The sequence below is a fragment of the Anopheles gambiae genome, chromosome 2 (assembly GCF_943734735.2).
Source record: "Anopheles gambiae chromosome 2, idAnoGambNW_F1_1, whole genome shotgun sequence".
NCBI classification, from domain to species: domain Eukaryota; kingdom Metazoa; phylum Arthropoda; class Insecta; order Diptera; family Culicidae; genus Anopheles; species Anopheles gambiae.
The window spans coordinates 44,584,679-44,606,104 of NC_064601.1; the positions used below are offsets into that span (position 1 = coordinate 44,584,679).

At 44.5% G+C, this 21,426-nt stretch overlaps 3 protein-coding genes across 4 annotated transcripts in view; 1 reads left to right on the plus strand and 2 right to left on the minus strand.

Moving 5' to 3' along the window:
• Positions 1 to 347: 347 nt before the first annotated feature.
• LOC1269472 (zinc finger protein GLI2) lies at positions 348 to 5,367 on the minus strand. The gene is made up of 3 exons (XM_308112.5): positions 2,376 to 5,367; positions 1,838 to 1,999; positions 348 to 1,762 (listed from the first exon to the last, which is right to left on the minus strand). The coding sequence occupies exons 1-3, from the start codon at positions 3,831 to 3,833 to the stop codon at positions 1,163 to 1,165; spliced, it is 2,220 nt and encodes a 739-aa protein (XP_308112.5). The 5' UTR covers positions 3,834 to 5,367; the 3' UTR covers positions 348 to 1,162.
• Positions 5,368 to 5,501: 134 nt separating this feature from the next.
• On the minus strand, positions 5,502 to 14,581 carry LOC1269473 (shootin-1). 2 transcript variants are annotated; one of them, XM_308113.6, is made up of 7 exons: positions 13,999 to 14,581; positions 10,606 to 11,028; positions 10,129 to 10,538; positions 9,923 to 10,035; positions 9,678 to 9,840; positions 8,628 to 9,177; positions 5,502 to 6,024 (listed from the first exon to the last, which is right to left on the minus strand). In XM_308113.6, the coding sequence occupies exons 2-7, from the start codon at positions 10,922 to 10,924 to the stop codon at positions 5,708 to 5,710; spliced, it is 1,872 nt and encodes a 623-aa protein (XP_308113.6). In that variant the 5' UTR covers positions 10,925 to 11,028; positions 13,999 to 14,581; the 3' UTR covers positions 5,502 to 5,707. The 2 variants fall into 2 exon arrangements, with proteins under 2 accessions (XP_308113.6, XP_061505709.1); XM_061649725.1 differs by having other exon boundaries at positions 14,504 to 14,574.
• A 3,660-nt stretch (positions 14,582 to 18,241) lies between these two features.
• LOC1269475 (protein Skeletor, isoforms B/C) overlaps positions 18,242 to 21,426 on the plus strand; it is a 37,974-nt gene continuing 34,789 nt past the window's right edge. The window contains exon 1 of the mRNA XM_061649727.1: positions 18,242 to 20,126. Coding sequence (XP_061505711.1) covers positions 19,754 to 20,126 — 373 coding nt within the window. The 5' untranslated portion in view covers positions 18,242 to 19,753. The remainder of the gene's footprint in view (positions 20,127 to 21,426) is intronic.

Sequence of the window (21,426 nt, forward strand, 5' to 3'; positions counted from 1 at the left end):
CGAGTGAGGCGTTTATGGTTTGGTTCAGGAAGGATGTTCGCTTTCCCAAGATGCTTCATTTTATTGGTACGCACCAAAGTGCGCTTTTAAGGATCCCGTTATTTGATGGCTTGCCTGTCGTGATGAAAACTGTCATGTGATTCGTCCTAAATGTATGGACGACTTCGTGTCACGATGATCTATTCCAGTCGGTAGTTTATTTGGGCCGTTGTGTTATTTCGGTGTCATCTTTCCAAGCAGCAACCTGATACATGTCAGCGTCAGGAGTCCTGGTAGGTTTGTATTATCCTTGCGAGAGGTTAGCAGTATCCTTCAGTCCACAAATAAGGTGCTGAGATGAAACTAAATACATTTAATCGTTTTTATTGATTTTACATCGATAACGCTACATTCCACATAAACAATTGTCTTTCCAATGTCTTTTATATAAAAAAATCGATACTACCTAAAATCAAACTAACGTTGTCTTTGTTTTGCATAGCAAAATGTATACATGGCTTGGTAAGGAAAAAAATAAATCTTTTGCATTTAAGCATAACTCATTAATACTAACATCTCCGTCAACATGATGTGCTGCAGTTTTTTGTACAGTGTTTTGTCCTGCCACTTAATGCCAAAAATCACATTTGCTTCAAATGAACGTCACATGTGAGAAAGTGCTTTGTCGAATTGTTCTAAAAATACTTAAAACGGTGAAATAAAAGTAGTCAAAATTTCGCTTATATGATAACTAGTAATCTATGATAACCTATGCTTTCACACAAAAAGAGTCAGAGGAAAACAACATCTTTGGAAATGTCTTTAGAGTGTATATCAGAGTTTACAACAAACATATAACAAAGATGGAAGATCGTTTTAAGATCATCAGATCAAACGAATGTAACCTATTTCCTCTATCAAATCTGACACCTACGATAACAAGGACACCTAGGGAACAGTGTTCCTATTAAGCACTATTCTATCTAAGCAGACAAATTGCACAAACTTGGTATGCTTGGAAGTACTCTTCAAGAATGGTGAGTTGCTGGAAGATCTTGAATTGCGAAATAGCACTCCTATTAATCTACAGCGTCTATGTATGTACCGCTAATTCTGTGTAATTAATCCTATGAAAATAATCTCTGTCTTTAATAATAATCTTTACCTCACTTCTCCTAACTAATCAAACCACTGCTCCGAAATAGTCGAAGTCAGTTGCAAACGCTAGTGTTTTCTCACCGTTACAGTCGGACTCGTTCATCATGCGACATCCCGCGGTAGATACTTCCAGCATGGTACATTCATCGTTTGAATAGGTTGCTTCATTTTCAAACGAAAGTCCCAAATTTTCCATCAAATAGCGATTACTTTCAATTCCCCCCGCGTTGCTGTCCGTGCCGGCACCGCCGGTAGGTTGTTGCTGCAGGATTTTCATCAAACAGTTAGACATGTCGTTAAAGTCGTCCATAGTGGTACGCTGCCCCGATAGTACATTCGTACCATCAACGCCGGGCAGCTCTTCCTGCACCAAATTCGAAGGCTTATCGAACACATCGTCGAGCTCATCCAAATTGGACGCCGTTTGCTTATAGGATTCCAACTGGAACGTATCCAGGCTCGACATGATCGGTTCGGAGAATCGCCTCGCTGCGGGAATGTCTTGCGTTTTCCTGCGCACCGGGACGTCCGCCGGGCGGTTGCCATGGTTTTTGACGTGTTTGCGCAAGCTGGATGGGTCGGTGTAGCGCTTATTGCACCCGGGCAGCTGACATGCGTACGGTTTCTGTAGACAAAGCGAGTGAGAGAGGGTGCATATTAGATCGCTGATGGTGATTGGTTTCCCGCCGAAATGCCTTACCGTATCGTAATGTGTGCGCTGATGCTTTGCCCGATCGGAACTGTTGCTGAACGCTTTGGCGCAGCCTTGGAACTGGCAGTTGTACGGCCGTTCGCCGGTATGCGATCGTTGATGGATTTTCAGATTTTCCAGCCGAGAGAAAGCCTTCTTACAAGTGGGGAACTGGAATGGCGCAAGAAAACAACAAAACAGAAAGGAAACTAATGAATATGTGAGCATCAACACAGCCGTGCTATGGGCATGGGTGGCTGCAGGATTAGTGTCTCCAAAGAAGGGGGAAAGTAAATAACACATGCAGCAAAAACCATAACCCGGACAACATGCCCGCACTGCCGCTGGCTTGCTTGGTGCGCGCGCGAATCGTGCAGAAACTATGCGCGCTCCCCGCCAGCTTATTACACCCGTGTGGCCCGAACCGTCAACAGATGTTTTCACAACCATCGTACACCATCGTGCAAGCGGTTCTGAAAAGAGCCTGCACGCAGCAGTACTTTCTCTGTTCCCTTCCCTGCTGTTTCCCTGCCCTCTACCCACTTACCGGACATTTGTTGGGCTTTTCTCCGCTGTGCACGCGCATATGGATCAGCAGCTTGTAGCGGGCATTGAACGGTCGATGCTGGCGCGGACACTCCAACCACTGGCAGCCGAACACTTCACCACGCTTCGGTTCCACGTGCTGCTTCTCGATGTGCGATACCAGCTGCTGCTGGTCAGCGAACTCCATATTGCAACCGCTCCAGAGGCATACGCGCGGCGAGCTGGACGACACGAAGGATTCATCCACGTCCGCCGGCTCATCAATCATATCCAGCGGTTCCTGTTTGGCCACAAGCAGCCCCATTTGGTTACAATCCGGCGAGAGGTTTCCGGACGTGACGCTGCTGGCGCTGTTTCGCCAGATGTCCTTAAACTCACGGTTCGGTTTGTCGGCGCCCTGGATCGGTTTGTAATAGTTGTCAGCCGAATAGCTGTACGAATCTTGCGTCGCAAGATCCGAGTCACCCGGTTGGGCAACCGGGTTGCAGCAACTATCGCCTGCCTTGGTGGTGTTGCTGTACTGCTCCAAGAACGATGTATCCAGGAACTCCATAATGTAGTTCATCGATGGCTCCACGCCAGATGGGTTATTATGGGCTTTGGACCCAGCATGGCCACACTGTTCAAACTGGCCACTGATCGTACCACCGAAGGCACTGTGTATCGAGGGCAGTACTGTGGCGGTACTGCTTTTCGGTGGAGTCGTCGGTGTGATCGTATCGGGTCGTCCCATTCCCGTCCCTAACTCTCCATTGGTTCGCTTTGGTGAGGAGCTACCAACGGCAACGCCGTTGCCACTACCATTTAAATTCATCAGGTTCAGCGTAAATCCATTGTCTATCCAAGAGTCTCCAGCGAATGGAGAGGAACAGGGTGACTGATTCTTCGACTGACAATTCGCTTCATTGTAGTTGTAGTAATCCGTGGTGGTGGTGCAACTGCTAGCGCAGCTTATCAAACTTTGGCACGTCAGTGGCGTGCTTGAAATGGTTGCCGCCGGTGAGAGCATTATGCTTGACGTGGACTGCAGCTTTTCGATGTACTCCGGGTCAAACTTGAAGAACAGGTCGTCCGTTTTGGAAGGGTTTGTGTAGAGGCAGCTCCCCATCTGCTTGAACGTGTCCTGCTGCTGTGGAAACTGATGAAACTGCGTGCTTTCCGGCGGGAAATTGCACTCCCCAGCGGAACCGGCATATCCCACCACGGGCGGAGCGGACATCGGTGTATAGCTTTGGTGCAGTGCATGTTGACCACAATCGGCACCGTAAGATGGATTGTGGGATTGTTCAGCTTTGCCCTCGTTCATGCCACAACTAATCGCACTGTAGCAAACGTCCATAGTGGTATCGTCCGGCAGACAAAAGCCATGCTTCAGATCGAACGATTTTAAACTGCTCGCGCACAGATCGACCGAGCCGGCCAATCCCGTGGAAGGAGTTGTTGGTGTTAACAGTGCCATCCTGAATCACGAAGCTATTTATTGCACAAAATAAACACACACACGGGAAGACAGTCTAGCTAATACGAAAGCATTGAAAGTCACTGGAAAATTCACTGCACAGACAATAATGTCCTTAAAAACACAAACTTTATACACTCGTAGACAATTATCCACTAGATCACGATCGACACCAACTACACAATTCCGTAAATAACTTCCACGATGAGCAATGGGAAAATACGTCCGACCCGGTCGATCGTTCGGCGGTTAGTGATTCCAAACCGGGATCTTCGCAGCATCGCCGCGAGTCACCACGATTGCGAGCACGATACACACACACGCGTTTTCCCTTTTTTGCTCCTTCTTCTCGATCGTTACGGCGAAGATTTTCCGAACTTCTACCATGTGTGCGTGTTCAGCTTCATGATCATCATCATCATCATCATTGCCATCGAGCGTATGTGATGCAGGATCGTACTCGGTCGCGCAGCTCCGTGGAATGATGTGCATGATCCTCGTCGATCCCGCACATCTTCCGCTCGTTCGTCCCACTTGCCGCCAATCCTACTGTTTAACGCGAGCAGTAACAAACAACAAATTATACGACTGTGACATCTACTCGCTGCGTGCAGTGGCTTCTCCCTCCGCTTGTCACGTTCCATTTAATCCTGCTCTTTTTCATCGCTTCTCTGGTTCGCCGGCCACAGGGAAACCCGAACACCCAGAGCAAAGCAGAACGGGGAAAGGTTAGGTCAGGTTAAGCTACTGGAAAAACTAAAACTCGCAGCGAGGACGTAGGGGTCTCGGTAGGAAGACCCAGTGAGGTGTGATTGTTTTTCCTTATATTTTTTAAACCCCGTGGCTCGGCTGTTCTACCAAATGCAATGCAAAACGATCATGGCCCAATTGCACAGCCCTTAGCATACGGTTTGCATGAATTTTCTTGTTTTTGCAAACATATTCTGGCCTCCGTTTTTTTTGTCGCAATTTGTCTTACCCATTCCTTTTCTGTGCTATACACAGTGCCAACGCGCATAACTACCAGAGCACTGCAGCAGATGGGAAGGAGGCAAAGCACTGAAATGAAACTAAATGCAATCCCCTTACTAATGTGATGGAGTGAAAGCGGGTGAAAGTGACAAGAATTTGATATGCGAGTCGTGCTAGGATGGATATCCCTTTTCTGTGATCGCAGCTATTTTCTTTTTTTTTTGTGTGTGTTGGTTGCGCTGCTTCTTTCACTGTTTTGTTTCTGCCCCACTGTAGGGAGTCGCGGCTGGTGCTACGCAGTCTGCCACTTATTTATTATTTCGAGCGCTTACGAGTCACTTGTTATGATGTGCTATGATTATGTGTCGCTTTCTTGTGCGTGTGTGTACTCTACTTCTTTCCCTAGAACGCATTAGAACAAACTCTCTTCTTTCTCGACCGATCTTTACCACCCGGTGTGGTTGCTTATAGAGCAAAAAAGAAGTATGAAGAAATTCTTAAATAAAAAATGTGATGCGAGAGATTGAACAGAACAGAACAGCTCAGTAGAATTAGTCGCCTGTTAAGAATCTAGGGCAGTATGTTTTTTTTCTGATACAAATGCCCCGCAGAAATTTACACAGAGAAAGGTTTAGCCGTACGCATTCTTTCATTTTTTGTTATTGCTAAAAGGTTCAAATTTATACAAAACAAAGCTTTAATAGAGAAAATGTAGTAAAAATTTATTTTAGTTCTATAGCACCTTCTTCTTCGTTCGGCCTAATACAAACAACTAGTGCGTAAATGTGTTAATAAAAATTCACTAACTCGTGGTAAACATCCTCATTATTGTGGGATTAAAGGCAGTTGTTAAAAAAATATAAACTTCGAAATGCAGCGTGCGTGTAGTAGCCGGCGTGGTCTCATAAATCGGTTACATCCATCAGCAAACGGGTCCGTCGAGCTGCACCATCTGTGCCGTCCTGGCCCCGGCCAACCAGCTCTGATTCGACAATAATTTTCGATTTCCGGTTGCGCCGTTTCATCTTCGCCAAAATGTCATACATCTCCTTCAGGCCGGGATTGCGAGCGACCATCTGGTTGTAGTCCTGCTCACTATCTCTAATACTGTCACTGGTACCGGTTGTCTCGTCGCCGGCGGAATGGTTGGGTAGGTTGGGACGCCGTCGCCTTAACGTCACCTTTCCACTTTTGATGTCAGCAATCACCGAATCTAGACCTGGTGGCAAACGGTAGAAGAAAGGAGATGGAAACGGGAGGGCGGGGGGGAGGAATGGGAAAATGAAAACATACGGAAAACAATTTAATCAACGGAACATAATTGCTGGACGATTACATTCGGCAAGAAATTTGGCCAACGGAAGCGCAAGCAATATCGCTACAAATGGAATCCAGTGTTGCAAGCTGTGCAGCAGTCGGAACAAGGTAAAGATAACACCCGGGCCGAGACCGTTTACAGGGGAGCAGAAGATTGTTTTCAGTTTAGTACCATAACCACATTGAAATGCTACAGGAGTTAGTAAATTGATGTAGAATTTTACATAAATAATACAAGTGTAAACATAATTCCCTGCAGTGTCTCCACTGCCATCATCTATAGTCGCCAGTTCATTCGAGGTCATTTTTGCTACCCAAATAAAAATGAACACCACCCATTCAAAAAGGACACCCATTTCGTGTCAGGAAAAGTGTACGAGCGAACCAAATGACACACAGGTATGATTCGTGTACCAAGCAAACAACAATAACCTCCAGTCCGGTTCGAGCTTCCGAACGCTAACGACGGTTTCTTCCCCTTACGCAGTGGGAAATTGTACGCGGCAATTATATCGCGCAACAGGTGTTGTTGGGTGGATGGGAAAATCGTTGAATTACCGCTCCGTTTTCGTGCAGTGTGTTTTAAAAGCCACCCTGCGTGGGCCAAGTGGTGGATCAAAGTTAAAATGTAAAACCACAGCGAGTTAATTTAATAATTGTGTCCTGGTAAAAACTGTGTTGCAAAAAAGCACCTTTCAAAGCTGTATAAAGCATCGTCTATCTATTAATACCCAGTGATCTAATAGGTAACGGTAAAAGAATGACTAAGGTCAAAGTGAACTTTTCACAACAAATTGCTTATCAGTGATAATAAACAGCCTTCGCAGCAAACAAATGGGTAAAATACTAATATTCTGCATCATTTGTGAACCACATTTTGCCAATAATGCTCAAACTGATGACGGGTTCAAGTTTAAAGTGTCTCTTCACGTTCACTTCCGGTCTGGATTCTAGTCTGCCCGCTCATGTCCGTACAGGAGAAAATACCAACGGTGTCCCGCGCGGCTTGTCGCTCGGATGTTGTTCCTTTTTTATCATAAAACATACGACCTTTGGCATCGTTACGTGAAGTACCGAGGAAGCTTTGATGATGGCTACCAAAGTCCTGACCTTTGCGTTCGGAATGGATGTGTCATCAATACGGCAATATCGTACAGCAGCACGCGACCATATTAACCATCGACTGATGTGCTTGGAGTGCGCTTCTGTGCTCTTTAAAGCGCTTCTGGAAAATATTATATTAGCAGAACGAACTCGCCACTACGCCTACGCGTCCCTGGCGGCAGGATAGTGGCTGCCGTTCTTACTACGGCGATGGGAGAAAGGCACGAACATCCCAAAGGAGGCCAGTAGCAGACGCTACGTTGTGTCAGATACAGCCGATCGGTTACCTTTCGTGCATTATCGAACGAGGGGAGAAAAGCGTCCTCTTGCTCCTGCTGCTCCGGGTTGTCTAGCCGCCGCCGTAGCCGCCGAGAGCACACACAACACAGAAGCTTCCCCGAACGGCTGTGTAATTGAATGGGTTTGCTTTACAAATATGATTATAGACCAATTTGCAAATCGAATGGCTTTTTGTTGTGAAACAATACTAGAGAGGCTCCCTGTTGTAAAGTTTAAATGCACTGATAAGCAACGTTAGGAGAAGTTCGATAGAAATTTTGTTATAGCACAGCGACTACATAGGTAATCCAACAGCACAATGAATCCATAATAATTTGCCATTCCACTGTTCCTGTTTCATGACAACGTAGCCAACCACCACCCTTCCAACAGGATGCATAAAAAAAGCGAGAAGCTTTCCACAACTCATCCCGATACAAAACGATGGTCGTAGCGGAAACGACCGTTGGTAAACGATGATACACAGCATCGAAGGGAGGGCGAAAAGGGACAACAAGGAGAGTTCGGAGTTCATGCTGAGTGGAACTCAGCAAACAACTTGTCGTGGTTTGGCTTTTACCGTGTCCTTTATGCTCCCCCGCGTCTTTCTGCGGCATCCCACTCGTTACCAATCCATCCGGTTTATTGTCCTCGCGTACTACTGCTGCGGTGCGGTTATAGGGGAACGCTCATCGGCTGTACCGAAGGATGGTGGCTAGATTCAATATACTGGTAGTTGGTCTAGTGAGAGAAATTTTACTATGTGCGGATGGGCGATTGGGCTGGCGGGCAGTGGAAAAAAATCCGACCGAACACACACACCGTACGGAAAACTCTATCAGCCTTCAAAATGTAACGTTTTATCAGCTCACATGGATAGTGAAATGTGTGTTACACGTGGGTTACATCTTACCACCCGACAACTACTACACCCCCATCTGCATGGCAGGGATTGTGAAAGCAAGGACAATACCAAAAAGTACAAAAAGGACAAACAAGGAAACATGGAAAAGCAGCGTTGCCATATACCCGTCCATACCCAATGGCCAGTGGTAGCAGCAGCGGACGCCAAAACAACCAAACTGCGTATGTATTGGGTACTCCTCGATCGATAAAACCTACCTGTTGCCGGGTGCTGGCTATTTACATTCGTTATTGCCGCGTGATTTAATTTCTGCTGCGAAATCGCCTCGCTTAAGCCAAGCGCCCGGTCGCAGCCGTCAGCCGTCCCGGTGGAGGTTAGGTGCTTGCTGTTAGCGAAATTGTTAGCTGGTAGCGGTGGGGCCGGTGGCGGCGGTGGTGGTGGTGGTGGTGGTGGAAGGGAAGGTGGTTGTGCAGGTACATTGGTTGCGACGTGTGAGAGATGGGAAGAGGTCCCGGCCGGGGAACCTTCAGTCAGACTGCACTGGCCTAGCAGCGACACCAGCGGATCGTCACTGTCCAGAACTTCGGAAATTCCAACGATGTTCGTGGAGCCCGGGCTGGCCGAACTTTGCCACTCTCGCAGCCGGCTGATACGGAGCTGCTGTCGTAGCGCTAGCACCTCTCCCTCAGCCCGTTCGGCCCGCTGCAGCGCTTCGTCCAGCTGCTGCCGCAACCCCTCGACCTCCAGCTCAAGGGCAACGATCTGATCATTCGTCTTGCGCTCGTGCTCTTCGCTCATGAGACTTTTCTGCAGGCCGGACATGGAAGTAGGTAATCGCCAGATAAGTATCGCCAAGCGAGCGAAATGCCTTTCCGGGTAAACGCACACACACACACACACATGCACAACAACCACATTGAGAAACTATGCAGTGACCTCCGGGAACGGTGAACGCAAGGAATTTTCGTATAAACATTTTTAAATCGTTCTCTCTAAACTCTATTGGCCAAAAGTCATTTTGGAATAGTGAAGGAAAATTTCAAGTAAAGTTTTTTTTTTAAATTTTGAAGATGCAAAGTTTGCGCTTCTCATAAGTGGGTTGTTTGTAATTATGGACAAATTAGTAAGTTTTACAGGCGAGTAGCTGAATTAAGTTATTAGACAATGTACATCAATCTCTTGCAAATCCAATCACCGATTTTTGTTTGGTTTCAAATTTACAGTCAATAATAATAAGCTACAAGCCGTACAGCACGGTTATAATACAGGCTGTCTGTCTTATTGAAAGATGGAGAGCATTTACTCACATATTCGATGAACTGTGCTTCGTATGTTTTCCTCTGCAGCTCAATTTCGGAGCGCATCTTTTGAATCTCTTCGTTTGTGCTTGTTTTCGAGTCGACAGAATCGCGATTTTGACGCACCAAGTGGTCACGTTCGCGTTGCACCTGAATGAACGAGTTTTCCAGCCTAGAATAGACGACGAACAACCATCATCATTACTGCCGCAACAAACATCAACTCCCGAGAATAATTTTTGAATGCCGCATACCTTTTACTAGTATCGATTGATTCCAGCATGTTTCGTGACATCAGCCGGGCCACCTTGTTTAGTTCCGCATTTTCCTCTCGCAGTTTCCGATTGGTTTCCTCGTACTGTTGCTTCTAATGAGGGAGAAAGATAGTACGCAGAAAAATAGATTAATCAATGACGGCTTGCTTGGATGCTACTCCAAACGCTGCGCTCAAAATGCGTACATTTTCCAACAGTTCCGAGATTTTTTCATTCGCCTCGTACAGCTGTAGCTCCACGTTGTTCAGGTAGGACTTGAGCTTTTCCATTTCATTCAGCAAACTGTCCACCTCGGTACCCTTTCCGCTCGGCTCAGCGCCAACCGTGGTTCCGGTTGCACCTGACCCCGAATCCCGTGTACGAGTCGGCAAAGCATCTGGCCCCTCGTCATCGCTCTCTACCGCGTCAACGGTGACACCTTCCTCGCCGGGCGCTGGTGTAGGAATGATTTCGGATAGCTTACGTCTTAGGCGCCGATTTTTCTCCGTAAAGTCCGTTAGTACACGCTGCGAGTTTTCCAGATCTCCAACGAGCTGCTTTACATTGTAGTTGAGCTGTTCGTTCGATGTTTCAAGCTGGGCGTTGCGTTTGGTCACTGGAAAAAAAAGAATGCAACGTAAACTTTGGATTGTTTTGTGCTAAAGCAAAGTTAAAACACTTACAATGTTCGCACTTTTCCATCAGACGGTTGTGGCTTTCCTTTAGCTGAACGTACTCGGACGGCGTGCTGACCGTTGTGCCGCTTCCTGCACCCGCAACACCAACGCCACCGGGCGATGAATCCGCCTGTACGAATGAACCGAGCATGCTGCGCGTGAACGAAGGTTCATCGTCGTTTATCGAAGCCGAAGCCGAACCGACGTTCGACGATGAGTTTGAAGATGAACCACCGCCACCGGCAATGTACAGGTGGAGCGATGTTTTTCGTTTCGGTATCGGAATGCTGCTACGTCTTGAAGGGGATGTTTGCGAGATGTCCATTTTTTGGCGGGGATGCTAGGCGGGGGAGGTACCCAATGTCCAGTTCAAAGAAAAAAGGGATCCCTCCTACTGCGCTTTATCTAGGCGAAACGTCTTCAAAACACCTGCAGTGATGGAAATTAAAGTCAACCAGTTAGGCATCAGTAAATCTCATAGTTTTTTTTCTAATTGCTTTAACGTTTTTTTACACACTGATAAGAACAAACAACAACGAGCAGACAGAGGTGTATGCTTGCTGATAAAATTGAACAAAGAGACTATTTTAAGAATTAGTTTAAAGATACAAGTTGATGACTTTTTTCATGTTTTTTATTTAACTGTGATAAACGCCCGTCATGGTTTCAAGCCCTGAATAGACCGTGACCCCAAACGTAGAACTGACTTTCCTGCAATGGATTATCAAAAAGTCACTGAAAGCCAAACCTTCTAGTGGTACAGGCAGGCCTTGAACGACAATGGTTGTTGCGCCAAAGAAGAAAAAGTAATAAATACAATAATTATCTTATTTATACTTTAAGTTATTAATGTTTATATGTTATGGTTTAGGTAAATTATCTATTTTAGCAATTGTTTTGACCAATTTAGGGGTCGTTCAACACAGACTGTCTACGTTTTGTTGATCTCCCAATAAGACCATTTGCTGAATGGGAGAAAAAACCTGAATTGACCAAGCGACACAATGATTAATCTATTAAAAGATCGTTTTCGATGAACCGATTAGGTTCAGATGCAAGCAATATAATAACCTATAGAATGTCTAATAAAACAATTGTTCATTAAAACAACCAATTATTAGTTACGCTTCGGTTAATATAAAATATTAAATATAAATTCGGCGTATAAAATAATATTATACGGTTTCTCACGATTTATTGGTCAGTTCCCGTAATTGTTTGGGTTTGTCTCACGATTTGTGTATCGTTTCTTACACATTTTTGGATCGTTCCCACATTATATTGATATTTACCGATTAAATAGCAATACAATTGAGTTACGCCCAATAAATCGAGGACACGATACAAAAAATATGGGAAGGCACAAAAAAACTGCTAATCAACCAAAAAGCGTTGAAAATCGTGTATTTTGTCGTTGTTTTAATTGTCTAATAGCATTCCAACGTATTCAACAGCTGTTTAATCTTTTGTTTTGCTTTCATCTGCATGTTTCAGAGTGAATCATTTTTCCAATGGCGTTCCTTTTATTGCAAAGCCAAACAAAAAGTGCCTTAAAGCATCCGATAGAATCGCAAAGCGAGATAAGATAGCATTATTGGAATCAAGTTCAGGTTGCACTTTTACTCACATTCATATCATTCGACGCCTATCTTGCTCAGCGACCAGCATTCAACAGACTGGCGATGAAGTCACCGATTCAAACCGATGATCATCCAATGTCAACACAGTACCCGGGGTCCGTGGCCATTGTGGCGGAAGCAAACTCCAAAAACAAACACATTTCATTAAACGTACGTGCTTCGGGTGGGCATTTATTGGCGACATTGGCATATTCTTGATGTGAAAGACAGTGAGAAACAAAAAAGTGCGTCGGGGTGGTCAGTTGTTGTAGGTTCACCACAGCCACAAGCGCTTGAACTACTCAATTATTCAATGACCGAATGTGGTTCGTTTAGAGGCGGAAACCTGCACAACAACCCACACGGACCGCGTGATCATATACGCGTGTCCTGGTGCGAAGACCACTGCGCCAATCCGTTCGACCGTTCGTTGGCGTTTAGTTTGTCTGTTCCGCCGCGTTACGGGGATGGCGTGTTCTTGGCTCTATTGATAATATATAAAAAAACATTGTAGCCAACCCACGGTACACGTAAGCCCGTTTTAATCTGCGCAATGTACATTTAAGGATCTACTGTGTCTAATGTACACAAAGGCGGTACCACATGCTGACGTACTGTTGCTCGGAAGTTGTCTTTGTTTCTGTACCGTTCCATAGCAGTGCAAAGAAAAGGAATTACAGGCGATTAACATGTAAACCGAAAATGGAATTTTCCATTTCAATCGTCTATCAAACTACTGTTAACTTATAGGTAGTAGTACTGCAGCCACCTGTTTAATATCAATCATAAACACCTCATACCGAGTATTGTATGCAAACAACCCAAACCGTACAGCGCATACCGCAAGCATGAGTCGTTGCTAAAGCAACCGGTGTGGAGGCTCGATTGTACCACTACGAAAACGGAACATCAGCTATTGCAACATGCTCCGAATGCTGCTTCAGAATGCAACTCTGTTTTTTTACCGACTCAAAAATGCTCTCCTCACACTTCTCTTCATCACTTGTAACAATCGCACAGACGTTCAGTTGAAACTTTCGTTGCGTTTTTTTTTTGTTCATCTTCCAGCAGCATAAATCTTCCAAAGAGAAAGGAACCACTTATGTGTGCTGGTGTGCCCGGTTAAAGGGCTATACGCCTGTCAGGGGTACTATGAAGAAAGGGTACAAAAATGATCCGCACACGGTGGATCATGTTTTGCCAAAAAAAAAAAAAAGATTTAAAGAACTTTCTCTCAGTTCATTTTTAGTGAGCGCATTTTGAACCACCGCAGCACATTCACCTGCACACATACCGCGTGGCTTGCTTTGCAAAATGTCTCACCCAGCGCGTATCTCGAGCACACCTGCTTCTTATCACAGGTATTACGTTTTGTTTGCTGTGTCTGGCTATCTTGGCTTGGCGAGGTAAAAGATGAAATTGGGCACAAAATAAGGCTTGTTAGATGTTTGATTACGTTGGACCCGTTTTCGCACTACGCAAACACATTGAAATACACACTCACACATGTCTAATTTAACAAATGTGCCACAAGCGGATGCATCCTACGCATCGGGCCCTTACAATGCTGCAAAGAACTTACAGCCTACAACTTCGAGTTTCACCGTTGGGAAAACATTGGTGATGAGTCACCTGTACCAAAGAGGCTAGCAACGTTCGTTCGTACGCGTCACAACAATAACAAAACAATAGGAATCGCACAGCATCGTTACGGTGTACGGGCGATTGAACTGCAAGGGAATTTTGTCTGTCCATCTCTCACTCTTTCTCTTTCTCTCACCTGTTGTATGTTCCGTAGCTGGTGATGTTTCTATTGGTTATTTGATAGATTCCTCGCTTTTTTAACTGTTGCTCCTTCAAAAAAACACACTTTTTCACAGCAATTCACGTCGAAACAAACCGAAACACTGTTTAAGACGAACCAATTTCTATTACCACTGTTGCCCTGTTCTGACCACCGCTGCTGGTCCGCTTCATGATGCTTTATGCATCATTTCCATTCACAAACACAGCTCAGCAGCCCACCGATGTCGCGAACTACCAGCAAGACAATGAACAGGGCGAGAGGGCGAACAACAAAAAAAAAAACAACTCCCAAGCAGACCGCGCAGCTAAGTGCCGTTGGATTAAACCAAACCTGTTCCTACTGTTGCTGTATGATCTTTCACCAACAAGCGTGATTTGAACCGTGTATCGTACGAACTTGTGTGAACATGTGCAAACTTGTGCAGAAAAAGAGACAATCCATCAAGAACGATGCTATGCTAATGTTAGCGGAGACTCACTTTTAATGACTGGAGGGAATGTAACAAAGTGAACGAATGTAAAACCTGCTAAAACTGTTTTTGTTTTGTTGTTGCTTTTATTCATTCGAAATGTCAAACCACAGCCATGTTCGAAAAGTGAGACAAGTTTGCTTTGTCAGTTTTACAGGCAACGTTGTCGGGGGAAAACATAACGAATTGATACAATTTTATTGTTCCATTATTGTTCTTCTTTGTTGCTTTCTTTCACATCAATTGTAAATATATTGCGTTTTATTTGAAAAAATCTTTGGTAATGCCGTTCTGCAGTATTGCAGTTTTGTTACGCACTGTAGTTCGAATGGGTTGTTGTCTTGGCTAAACATACAAACAGGCGTTACTTTTTGTTACAACATCCTATGGATGCTTTGAAAAGTGTTATTTTATAACGAAGTTGTAGAATAACAGCATAAGTTTAGAATTTAAATGTGTTTTAATGCTTAACAAGACTGGAATAGCCATTTTTGATTCTACAAACCCAAAATAAACATATTAAACAACCTGGTTAAATAGCAATGTAAAATTCCAGAACAGCATGTCCCGTTCTGGTTTGGGTCAGACTCTTTGTAAATCAGCGGTTTTCAGACGGTGGGGAAGCATTTAAATAACTTTTACCACTGGTGACCCCGCAATCGTCGTATCATTTAGCCGATCTCGCAATGCCACTCATAACAGCTGTAACATTGGAGAAACTGGTATTGAGTGTTCTAACTTTGTAAAGGAACTTGATGTTGTGTGGGATACGAAACTAACATTTGTCCGTCACACTGAAGAGGTCAATCAACCGCTACAACCAACTGATCAGCCACTACAACCAACTCCGTAAGGCCAAAGACCTTACAGGGGTTTTCATAGGTTATTATAGTTGTGGGACACTTCCTTGCCTCTTTCTTTGGGGACAAAAGCTTTAGGAGATGTTAATAGGACTCTATAGTCTCTCTCCTTTTTTGACAGGCTCATTAGAAGTTCCTATTGGATGTGTCTAAGTGGGTGCTATAGCGTCCTATTCCCAACAAATGAAGTTAATTTCCCTTAAGATAGTGTCAAGAAAGTGTCCCACGTCTATGAGTACCCCTGAAAAATCCTGTAAATACCCCATGTGTCTTAAGGCTATCTACTGCAGCATCGTAAGACCAGTGCTTGAATCTGGACCTCCATGTGAAGATCGTTGCATGAGGTTTATACACTATTCGACTTTAAAATCTCGCTAAAATCTTTCAAAGACAGACTGTTCGTCAGCCAAATTCGAACATAATCAATGATTTTTTTTGTTCTTCATTTTGTGACGCTTATAAACAAAGACACATATTAATCAATACATTTTTGTCAAGTGGATACATATAAAAATAATTATAAATATTTGCATCTTGTGAGCCTGGTAGATCAGATCCTGTTTTTTTTTTTTTCATTCGATATCAATACGGACACACTTTTGGGACCTTTAAATAAACAACTACAAATATAATTCCGCTACTCAAACATCCACTTCTGGTGTTACATAACTGTTTCTTTGGTGGTTGCATTTTTTCCATGTGCGGTCTCCTATTGATTTGTAATGTGGGTCGCATATGGATACTGACCACGTTGCTGAATCCCATTGCATAACTATCGCACACCGAATTGTGCGTGCTTGCAGCTTCAAATAGCCGTTGAATCAAACCTGTAGTATCGCTCCATGGAACTCTCACTCTCATTAAACCGTTTATTCTCTCGCAGCAACTGACCGACCGGCCGGTGACTTCAACGGTGGTGTGTAGGAAAACCGCCCTGAAGCAATTGTTCGGAAGGATTATTTGTTTGAAAGTTTACCAAGGAATTGTAAAATTATCGACACAAAATTAACAGTAATAATAAAATTCAGAAAAAAGACAAATTATGGTGATTTATTAACAAATGTTTCGGTATTCTATGATTAAAAGTTCAATGGCTTCCCGTTCTTGTGCGCATGCACCGAATGGTTTCAGTCGACAGAAGGAGCTGATGACAAATTGGAAATAAATTTCAATACACTTTTTGTCACAACATTCCGTTGCCTCTGAACACACAGCATAAAGATAAAAATAGAGTGAATAAATTATTCGCTCATTCGAAACCACTACAAACGACTGCATTAACGTGCTTGTTTTCGTCTAAAACGGCACAGGTACAATCTCCAAAAAAAAACATAACAATCTCCCCAACAACACACATTTCTCCACATCGACTGGGCTTGGGAATGTAGAGACATACCCCGACATGCGTACTACCATTCCCCAGGTTTATGGTTCTCTCACGACATCGCAAAAATGGTTTGAATGAAACCATTTTACGAACCAGTCAGTAGAATGATGGCGATGGCGACCGAGCTCGCGATGATGATAACATTTAGAAAACTGAATTATTAATTAACCTTTAGCGGAAATATCACTCACAGCGATGAGGGCATTGTTTAAGGCTTTATTTGGCTTTTAAGGTTGAAAATAAAATACCACCACCTGAGCAGAGATCGTGTAGCAAAATCCACTACAACACATTCCACGAAGTGAACTGTTCGGATGTCTGTTCGCAAGTGTGTAGAAAATGCGCGTAACAGCGTGTGGATTCACTTTCAATGTTTGGTCTTTTTTGTTTTGCCTGCTCTCCAATGATTTCTCACAAAACATCCGAACCATGCGAGAATCAACAATTTTGACGCGATTCAACGGAAAGAGAGAGATCGAATGCCGTACAGTTTGGTACCGAATTATAACAGGTGAAGATGAAATTATTCATCAAAATTATCCTAATTAAAATTCAAACTAAATTTAACAGAAGAAAAATCTAACCCAAATTATTGTCCATATTGATTCGTGTAATGCCTTCAAAGTTCCTTCAAATGAATGATCTTAAGGGAATATTAATTTTATGATTTTTCATAGCTAATTTTGTTTATACTTTCTATATCGATTTTAATTATATTCGAAAAAAGGTGTTTGAAATTAAAAAAACAATACATTTGCATTCCTATCTTCTTCTATTTCTACCGTTGGCATAGGTATAATTTGTAAACATTTAATTATTTCTTTACAAAACCAAGTTTAAGAATACCCTGGTATCGTATACACTGTAAACAACGAATTGTCCGCTAGTGTAAATGGATGTAACCAATCGCATAAGCATCCTTTTTCCCGTCCTGAAAACAGACGCACACATCCACATGAACGTCCTATCGAAAGTGAGCCGAAGATGGCTGCCGTGAGAAATGTGCGGCTCCCCGGCACGCAACAGCCAACACAGCACGCTGGTTGCTTGCTCCCCACGATGGGCACGCACACTAACCATTCTTCGCAGTACGCATGTCCCATTCATCCAATCCCTTCCCCAGACACTCCGCCCCTGTCGGAAGCTCTTCCGTCCTCCTCTTTTACAGTCCACCCTACCCCACGATGGGCCACCCTTTCAAAAGCTCCCCCATCTTGGCACGATACGAATGGGACGGAGAGAAAGAGAGTAACCACGAGCGTGTAGAGTGAAGGAAAGCGAACGATTCGGCTTTCCCTTTCGGCGGCTCGCACCGGTGAATGGAGCATGCGAGAGATCGAAACCATCCGAAGCACACCTTTCGCTTGGAAGGGGAGCAAATGGGAGTTGTTTTTTTTTCTTTTTTGCATCTCGTGCTCCCCCCTGGCCCATGGTTGCGGTCGTCGTCATCGTCGTCGTAGTCGTCGTGTCACGGATTCCGGCGCGGCGGCTTGCTGTGCGCGAACGCAAACACTACTACCCCAGTCCGAGACGAAAATCCCTGGCGAACGGACACACGCGGCACCAGCAGAGCCTCCTCAGCAAAGCGTACTCCTTCTTGCAGTGGTGCAGAAGTTTTTTTTTCGATTTGGTTAGTTCGGGTTGTACAAAAGTTTAAAGCGCCCCCCCAACTCCCACACACTGCTCCCCTCCCATCCATCAAACACGTGTGCATTGTGTGTGACTCTGTGAGTGTGTGCGTTTTTTGCGTGTGCTGCGATTTAAAAAAAAAGCTTGCCCAAGCTTTCTGCCATTTTTGGTATGCCACATAGGCTTTCAATTTACTCCCGAATTTCTCAAAAAAGGGAGTAGGCAAACATTGTGTTTGTATGTGTGCTTAGATTTTCCGGGATTTGTTACCGGGATTACTACAATGCTGGATAAAACACATCTCCGACCATAGCAACGCCGTACACCTGTGCCTGTGTCTTTGGACGGCCAGCGACCACTCCTCCTTCACCGGCACCATCAGTATCACCTGCAGAACCCGCGAGGACAGGACAGGCAGCCACCGCAACTCAGTTCTTTCAGTGCTGATCTCGGAAAGTGCAGAAACGTTTGTCATGATGCTGATATAGTGAAGTTAAAACGATTTTACGCTGCACGCGAACGCTTTGGTTCAGTTTGTATCCGTTTGATTTGGTTTCGTTTATGTTTTATATTTGTTTTGCGTTTTTCCAATTTATTTTGAACTTAATTTTCCTACCCTCCTCTATGCAAAAAATGTATGACTAGTGGGTGCGGTTCAACCAGTTTAACCAACCATCAGGCGGGTCATATAGAACGACCCAGTGAAAGTGCATCATAGCATGCGGTGTGCAAAGTTTTCTGGCTGTGAGTTTTGGAAAACAGAACTTTGCTTCTATCGCGTCCAACTCGCGCAAAAGTGCAATCGTGCAAACGCAAAAGCTTGAAGAAAATATTCCATGAAAGTGTGAACAGAATCACCGTTTCGATGTCGCAACGACACAACGATTAACATCGAAGATTTGCTTGCGAACAGCCGCACAAATAGCAACGCATACAATCGTCATTATCGCCGGGATGATGTGGAGCAGTGAATTAGTTTGTTCAATGAAGAGAAATGGGTGTACAATTTAACCTAACCCTGTATTGATTTCAAGCTAGTGAAGTAATTGTTTATTTTTTGTTTGTCCATTTTTCTTTCGTTTAGTTGGATACATTTTGCGTTTATTTGTTTCTTCTATCTTGGTTTCTGCGGTTTCACAAGTGCACGCAACTCGCATCCTTCAGCCATCGAGAACATTCGTCCGGAGTAAGTGAACTTGTTCGCCCGCCGAGCTTACTCTCCCAGCGTCATGTGCTGTTGACCGCCATTTTGGAAAAGTGAAGCAGTCGCGTGTAAAAGCAGAGCAGTACAATCCTGCAGCACTCCCGAACCCAACTGTGGCCCCCCTCCCGCTCAGTACGGTCGGTCGAGCGCGGGACGAACCGGAGAACGATCCGGAACGAATGATGGCGGCCATTTTGGGTCGCGAAAAACCGCGCCGTCAACGGCGGGCCGGGGAGGATCCTGTCGCCGCAAGTGAACGCATCCAAGTGAGCGACGGTGAGAGTGGTAGTTGTGGTCAGAATCGTATGGAGCAGGCGCTAGGGCCGCCACCAAACGCAAGGACTCCACGATTGTCCTCCCGGTGCTTTTGGTCGGTGGAGGAGGAGGAGGAGGAGATGATGGAGGATGGCGAAATGGAAGTATTACCAGGTCGAAGGAGGGGAGTGGTGAGCAACAATGCATCGCACAGGCATTGGCCATGGTCAGGGTCGCGCGCCAGGGATACGTCGCTTCTCGTAGGACTAGTGTTGGTGCTGTTACACACCGTAGAAGGTAAGTCGATTAACTGTGCACTTTTCATTCCTACCTTTTTCGGGGTCAAGATGTCTAGGGATGCTTTATTTCTTAGAATGTAGCCTACGATCTAGCATGCTCAAGGAGCTGAAGAGACATGTTCAAAACTATGTGGAGGGCATTTCTTTGTCAGGTGCTTCGGCGTATAAAATGTTAATGATATTAAGATGGAACAAATACAACAAGATAAGAGCTCTTTTTCACGCTATATTACAAAAATGTCATGAAGTCATAAACGATGTGTTAAAATGTAAATGCGGTTTAATGTTTGAAAACGTTATGGACAGTAAAATACTTTGTTTTGTGTGGTATTTTGTTCAACAATATGAACTTGGCATAGAAGCAATGGTTCATGCACAACGCACTGACCCTACGCCGTCGTTCCCGCGTCACGTAAGAAGCTACAAGCTACAATTATGCAATTTTGCCCCGGTGCGGTAACGCTTGATAGGGTTTTAATGTACGATACGACGTTTCAACAGCATTAATCAAGCCTGAGCAAACTCGCTCTTCCACGTGATGGGAGCATAATTTAGCGCACAAAAGACACTAAACAATAGGGCCAAATGTTCAGAGACCCACAGACCGCCGTCTGTGTGCGGTTGGGCTCAGTGTTGTGTTGAATAGGGCCAACGGTGGTACAAACTGCCTGCGTGAAGGACACTAGACACGAGACAGAAAGGCAAAAGGTTCTACATCATCTTGGTACAAGAATTCTACGTTTTTTGCTTACTTTTTTGAATGGAATTGGTATCCCCTTCGCTTACTTCAAGGCACACACACATACACACACCGAATTAACACACAAAGCAACAAAGGCTTTTATTACAAACCCTCAAACCCATGGCTTGTACGAGGGGCTAGTGCTTGCATAAAGTGGCTATAAATTTTAATACCAACTCGTAGTCAAGTTTAGAGCCCTACTCTTAAGTGACACTACCTTCCCAAGCTGGCAATGAGTTTGCTTAGAGCAGATGAATCTTGTTATATTTATACTCATTCTGAATGATTGTACAGTTCGCTTTATAGATTCAACAGTCGATGAGTTTGCCTTTTTGCAACTATTCAATATAAATTTATTTTTTATGGAAAAGGTTAAAGTGCTCAATCTAAACCACAAGGCTTTCACTAGACCGCTGAGCTAAAGCCATCATCAATGCTCTCGTGTTGCTTATCCGTCTACCTTGAAGTTATCCCCTCCAAGCAAACATATTTTCGTACACCTGCACCCCTTGCTAGGCGAATCCTCCTTTAAAAATTGTCTCTCAACTGACACAAA

Bases quoted from the DNA above. Each gene is read 5' to 3' on its own strand.
- LOC1269472 (XM_308112.5), bottom strand. From the start codon at position 3,833: ATGGCACTGTTAACACCAACAACTCCTTCCACGGGATTGGCCGGCTCG. The intron at 2,000-2,375 runs GTAAGTGGGTAG...GCGCCATTCCAG, and splicing joins AAAAGCCCAACAAATGTCCG to TTCCCCACTTGTAAGAAGGC. The intron at 1,763-1,837 runs GTAAGGCATTTC...CTTTGTCTACAG, and splicing joins AGCGCACACATTACGATACG to AAACCGTACGCATGTCAGCT.
- LOC1269473 (XM_308113.6), bottom strand. From the start codon at position 10,924: ATGGACATCTCGCAAACATCCCCTTCAAGACGTAGCAGCATTCCGATA. The intron at 10,539-10,605 runs GTAAGTGTTTTA...TTTTTTTTCCAG, and splicing joins GATGGAAAAGTGCGAACATT to TGACCAAACGCAACGCCCAG. The intron at 6,025-8,627 runs GTAGGTTTTATC...GTTTGCCACCAG, and splicing joins TAGCCAGCACCCGGCAACAG to GTCTAGATTCGGTGATTGCT.